We start from the raw sequence: 6,045 nt of genomic DNA, 5'->3' as shown, positions 1-6,045 counted from the left end.
CGGGGGGGAGGGGATGCAGGAGGTTGGCTGGTCGGTCTCCCAGTCAAGAAACACATTGATTGCTTGCCTCCTGCATGAGCCTGGACCAGGGCCTCGGCCAGGAAGGAGCCTGCAACTGGAGTAACATGCCCTTGACTGGAATTAAACCCAGGACCCTTCGGTCCACAAGCTGACGCTCTACCCACTGAGCAAAACTGGCCAGGGCCTGACCCCAACTTTGACAGCTGCCCTTTGGGCCTTGGACTCCATTCGTCCTTAGACTTGTGGTCCCAGGTTTGCGGTCCCCACGGCCACAGTCCTCCCCTGAAAGGCTCTACCGAGAGCCAACCGCAGAGCCTGCACCGTGGGCTGCTGAAGGCACAGAAGTCCCGGCGTATGCTCTATCCACTGAGCAAAACTGGCCAGGGTTAGTCTACCTGTCTTTACAAACAACCGTGGTAGCCACTGTTGATGGAGTGCCTCCTAGCATTAAGCACTCGGCACCAGCCCAGGATGGAGCTCTGTGCCCGGCACAGCAGGCACTCGGGAAATGTCCTTTAAATCAATCTGTCAGCACAGGCACACATGGCAAACGCATGTGGCCAGCGGGACAACCTGGGGAAAGGCATGTGGACACCAGGCTTGGGAAACAGGCCGACATCGGCGTCCGGGGGCTCAGCGCTCGGCTCAGTCCTGAGCCTGTCGGTTCCGACTGGTGTGCCTCCCCGCCCACACGGCCTCACCTCATCACACTTTCCTCCCACTGCTCCTTGCTCCCCTCTGAACAAGGGGGCGCACATACTGTTCAGGGGCTGAGCACTCCCCATGGTGCTCCCTCTACCTTCCTCCTCTCCAGGCTTCTGCTCCCACAATCCTGACACCCACAGGCCCAGGGCCCCGCTGCTTCCACACGTGACTGCTGTCCCTTCCAGCTCCTGATGAGTCCCGGACCTGAGGGCCCCGCCTCCCCAGCCTGAGTTCCTGGGGCCCAGTGTAGCTACCGTGGATCAGAGGAGCCCCGAAAAAGCACAGTGCCACCACCCAAAGACTCCATGGGTGGCCGGAGAGGCCGCCTTCAGTCCTCCCAGACCCTGGGCTCCCCCGAGGAAGCGGGCACACTGGGAACATTGGCCACTTGGGCCCGAGCCAGGTTGGCTCAGTGGGTAGAGCGTCGGCCTACGGACCAAAGGGTCCCGGGTTCGATTCTGGTCAAGGGTCCTGGGTTCGATTCTAGCCAAAGGGTCCCGGGTTCGATTCTGGTCAAGGCATAGATCTCGGTTCCAGGCTCCTCCTCGGCCCAGGCCCTGGTCAAGGCGTGTGCAGGAGGCAACCAATCAATGTGTTTCTCTCACATGGATGTTTCTCTCTGTCTTTCCCTCTGTCTTCCACTCTCTCTAAATATCAATGGAAAAAATATCCTTGGGTGAGGATTAACAAAAAAGAAAAAATAAAGAAAGAAAGGGGCCTTGGCGTTCACGCCCACCTGGTGAGGGCACACAGAGTACTGCTTGGCAGGTTCTGGGGACCGACTGTGGAGGGGCACCTCTCGATCTGTACCTGCTTCGAGTTGGTCAGGTAGAGCTTGGCCGCCAGGTTGATGACCTGCAGCTTGACAATGTCCTCTTCGGCTGTGAAGGACTTGGCCATTTTCCTGAGGACGTCGGGTGCGATCTTGGGGACGTGCTCACAGTATTCGCCGATGAGCCACAGGATGCTGGCGCGGGCCATGGGCACCTGCGGCGGAGGGAGGGGCGTTAGGACCTCGGTAAACATGGCACGTGGGCAGGCACGTGGCCCGCCAGGGAAATGGGGGGCTTCCCATCTGCACCAGCCGCTGAACGATGGGCTCCCCCGGAAATGGGAGTGGGGGCAGTGGGAGAGGCATTAAAAGGTGGGCAGCCTGACCAATGTGGCTCAGTGGGTGAGCATCGACCTATGAATTGGGAGGCTGCCGTTCAATTCCCGGTCAAGGGCACATGCCTGGGCTGTGGCTCGATCCCCAGTGTGGGGTGTGCATGAGGCAGCTGATCAATGACTCTCTCGTCAGGGTCCCAGGTTCGATTCCAGCCAAGGACACAGGCCCAGGTTGTGGGCTCGATCCCCAGTGCGGGACATGCAATCAATGATTCTCTCTCCCTCTCCCTCCCTCTCCCTTCTCTGAAATCAATAAAATTATACATTTTTTTAAAAAAGGTGGGCGTTTCCTGGGCGGCATAGCCCTTCTTCCCTTGAAATCAATAAAATTATATATTTTTTTAAAAAGGTGGGCGTTTCCTGGGTGGCATAGCCCTTCTTCCCAGGGGTTTCACTGGCTTCTTTTCTTTTTAAAATATATTTTTATTGATTTCAGAGAGGAAGGGAGAGGGGGAGAGAGAGAGAAACATCAATGATGAGGGAGAATCATGGATTGCCTGCCTCCTACAAGCCCCACACTGGGGATCAAGCCCGCAAGCCCTGACCAGGAATCGAACCTGGGACCCTTCAGTCCGCAGGCCGATGCTCTATCCACTGAATCACAGCAGTCTGGCTCACTGGCTTCTTCAAGCCCTAATGTCAGTGGAGGTTTTAAAGACTGACTTCCTGGATCCACTATGTCCTCAATGCTTCGCTTCATGTCACTTCTTCCTGAATCTCCAGGAACACCTTGTTTCAAAGTTCCAACTTGCCAGGAACACACAGGACTTGTCAACCAGCCACCCCTGGCGACAGCGTTGGAGAAAACACGAGTGGGGCGCTCGGTGCGGGGTCCCCAAAGGGAAGGCAAATCTTGGGCAACAAGGTCAGGGTCACGTGGCCCCATCTCCTCCCATCCTTCCACCTGAAGACCTTGTAGAGCCAGTGTGGGAGGTTTGGAGGTTGATTTAGTTAATTATAGGGTCTTAGGATCGCGGAAGGACCCGGGGGTGGGGGAGGGGAGGGGACGCGGCATCACTGCCGTCCACACCTGGATGTTGTCCGTGAGCTTCGCCAGGTGTTTGATGATCTCCCCGTGCTGTGCTGGCTGCATCTGCAGCAGCTTCTTAATGACGACCACCGACTCCGCGACCACCAGCTCTGCGGACGGAAGAGAGTGTGGACCCCGGAGAGCCCGATGGCCACACGCAGGCGGACAGACCCTGCCACACCCCAAACCCTGGCTCTCTTCCTCACCCCCTGCACTCCACCAATGGCCCCGAGAGACGCAGGGACACCTGCATACCCACTGAGGCAGACAGACGTCATCACCTTGTGCCTGGACAGACAGATGGATACCCACTGGCCGTCGGACATGCAGGCAGACACCCACTGGTCATAGGGTCGGACACTCAGACAAGCACTGACCATCACGGTTGGACAGCAGCTGCACCAGGCCGTTGAGGCAGGTGTCACGGACTCGGCCTATGTTAGTGGCACAGCGTCCAATGGCCTGGATCGTGGCTGCCACGAAGTCCTTGTCCATGCTGCGGATGTAGGTCTGTGGGACATCACAACAGGGTGACCCCTCAGGGACCCTGCAGGCTTGCGGGTGACCTTGGGGACGGCCACGCCTCATTCAGTGACTCGTCACACCAGAGACTAAATTCTGGGAGAGGAAGTGGCCCCCTCACCCACTGCCCAGTGATTCCCTGGCCCGAGGCCAGCAGAGGGCATTGGGAGAGGACCTAAGATGACCGTTTCTCCACTCTGGACCCTTAAGAGAAGGTCTGCCCACAGGACGACCCTCACTGTGCACAGGAGCCGTGGGCTGCTCTCCGGGGCCCTCAGGATGGGACCTGCCCCGCCCGTACCTGGAATTCCCGCAGGACCGTAGGGATGTTGGTCTCGTTGGCCAGGTTGGTCAGCACTTCCAGCTGAAGGGAGGCAGAGAGTGGGCATCCTGTGCTTTCACACCCGGTCATTCCAGACACACTCCACACACCAGCAAACACTCCTCAGGCAGCCCCCAGCATCCTGAGGCTGACCGGGAACTGACAGGTCAGAAGCTTGTCCGCACTGCAGGAGGGCCTGTTCGCCTCTTAAGTGGATTCCCTGACGGATGCACTTACAGCCGGATCATGTCACCTCTCTCCCTCCATTGAAAACGTAAAGTCTGATGTTGTTACCCAACGCCCCCTTTCCATTCATTATAAAAGTGCTCAACATTATTGTCTTTATATATTAACAACCCATGGAGTTCCCCGGACAGTTTAATTAACCGGAGATGAGAGTACAGTGGGGCCTTGACTTACGAGTTTAATTCGTTCCGAGACCGAGCTCGTTAAGGAGCTCATTAACTCAAATTACTCTATCAACTCAATGCAAAAAACCGGCCGAGAGACAGCTGGTATCTTAAAAAACTCATAAGTCAAGGCCCCACTGTATTAATAAAGAAAACATAAAGCCTCCTACTGCTTTTAGGATAAAGACTAACATCTTCCCTCGGTCTGGGAGTCCCTGATCTCCCACCACTCCCCCTTGATTTCCATGCCCCCATCACACAGGCCCGTTATCAGACTCCTGCCTGCCCCAGGGCCTTTGCATGTGCTGTTTCCACAATGTGGCTGGAGTGCTTCCAATTCCTGTCCCTGCCTTTACTTAGGTAATTCGTGTTCATTTCTCAGGCCTGAGTTCAAGCCACCTGCTGAGGGAAAATTCCCCTGACACCAGACTACATCAGGTCCTCCTATTTTATGCTCTGACAGCTCCCTGTAACTGTTCTTCCATGCCACATTTCACAAATGGATTTTTACATTTGTTTTAGGATTAGCTGCTAAATGCCTCCTCCTCACCCCAATGAGACTGTGGGCTCCACCAGGACAGGATGCCTGATTAGTTTGCTTTCTCTGAACTGTTTAAATGACTCAGTGAGGCAGCAGAGCAGGAACGGGATGGGGTACAGGCTCCTGTGGGCATATATGTGCATGAAAGCCCGAGGGGGTGGGAGTGTGGGGGTGATAACACCGTGGGTGGGAGACGGAGGGCTGCACTGAGAAAGCATGAATTTTCGAGTCAGCAGAACTGACCTTGGGGTGGTTATCTCCTCTCCTCGGGTCCACGTTTTAATAAAATGGTGAAAATGTGCACTTCCTGAGGTGGTTGTGAAAAGTGCCAGGTATAGGACAGGTCTAGGCAAGGGCAGTTCCCTTCCCCGTCCCCCCGCCCTCAGTAGCCTGGCTTCCTGAGCAAACACGTCTGGCTGGGAGGCCACGGGCTCAGCCCCAGACACAGGCAGGCACCCAGGGGGCCACCGTGGATACCTGAGTGGGTCTATGGGGACGGGGGACGTGGCCAGAGAGGCCACAACCACTGCTGTCTGTCACTCACCTTCAGGATCTTGATCTGCGTGGGGTCGGTGGACCTGATGTAGAAGCTCTTCAGGTAGGGCTCGAACATACCCTGGCACGGGAGAGGCAGCCGGGAGTTCCCCCACAGCCTCTCTTCCAGGGCAACCCTCCTCCCGGCCGGCCTGGGGCCCAGGGACCTCCCTGCCATGTCACTGTCCCCCACTCCTCAATGTCCCCCTCCTCCTTCTAGATCTGACCGGGTCTTTCTTCATGGGTTTTCCTTCCTGAGTGGCCCTCAGGATCCTGCATTTGGGGTCTCCCCTCCCCCACGCTGCACTGCCAAAGCCCGTTCCCAGCCTGCTTCTCCCCGGACCCTCTAGCGCCATGAGCACCATGGAAGCCAACCCTCGGACAGGGAGGGCAGGCCTCTTGGTCACTTGCTCACCCGGCGCTTGATGGACATGGTGGCCACGTTCTGGAGCACCACGTACTGCACCTCACTGCAGAGGAGGGTCAGAGGTTATGGGAGCCCCTCGCTGGGGCAAGGGGCAGCCGGTGGAGGTAAGGAAAGTGGACCAAATAGGAAGAAGGAGGGGACCGGTGTGGCCAGGGCACCAGTAGGAGGAGATGGGCCAGGGTGGCTCAGGGTCCAGAAGTGGGCGGGCCAGGGCTGGATGTGGGCGGGACCGGGGCGGGGAGTGTGGGCGGGGCCAGGGGAGTGGGAGGGCCAGGGCTGGATGTGGGCGGGCCCAAGATTGATGTGGATGGGGCTAGGGGAGTGGGCGGGACCGGGGCGGGGAGTGTGGGCGGGGCTAGAACAGGG

At 57.5% G+C, this 6,045-nt stretch overlaps 2 protein-coding genes across 2 annotated transcripts in view; both read right to left on the bottom strand.

Annotated features, from left to right (window-relative positions):
* LOC102769886 (AP-3 complex subunit beta-2) overlaps positions 1 to 5,837 on the bottom strand; it is a 14,195-nt gene extending 8,358 nt beyond the window's left edge. The window contains exons 1-6 of the mRNA XM_015562790.1: positions 5,668 to 5,837; positions 5,263 to 5,334; positions 3,747 to 3,809; positions 3,301 to 3,433; positions 2,924 to 3,033; positions 1,537 to 1,713 (exon numbers count right to left, since the gene is read on the bottom strand). Coding sequence (XP_015418276.1) covers positions 1,537 to 1,713; positions 2,924 to 3,033; positions 3,301 to 3,433; positions 3,747 to 3,809; positions 5,263 to 5,334; positions 5,668 to 5,685 — 573 coding nt within the window. The 5' untranslated portion in view covers positions 5,686 to 5,837. The remainder of the gene's footprint in view (positions 1 to 1,536; positions 1,714 to 2,923; positions 3,034 to 3,300; positions 3,434 to 3,746; positions 3,810 to 5,262; positions 5,335 to 5,667) is intronic.
* LOC107182821 (AP-3 complex subunit beta-2-like) overlaps positions 5,736 to 6,045 on the bottom strand; it is a 10,079-nt gene continuing 9,769 nt past the window's right edge. Inside the window, exon 8 of the mRNA XM_015562788.1 lies at positions 5,736 to 5,758. Within this exon, the coding sequence (XP_015418274.1) occupies positions 5,736 to 5,758 (23 nt within the window). The remainder of the gene's footprint in view (positions 5,759 to 6,045) is intronic.

The sequence above is a fragment of the Myotis davidii genome, unplaced genomic scaffold (assembly GCF_000327345.1).
Source record: "Myotis davidii unplaced genomic scaffold, ASM32734v1 scaffold898, whole genome shotgun sequence".
Taxonomy (NCBI): Eukaryota; Metazoa; Chordata; class Mammalia; order Chiroptera; family Vespertilionidae; genus Myotis; species Myotis davidii.
This window is presented reverse-complemented; position numbering and strand designations above follow the sequence as displayed.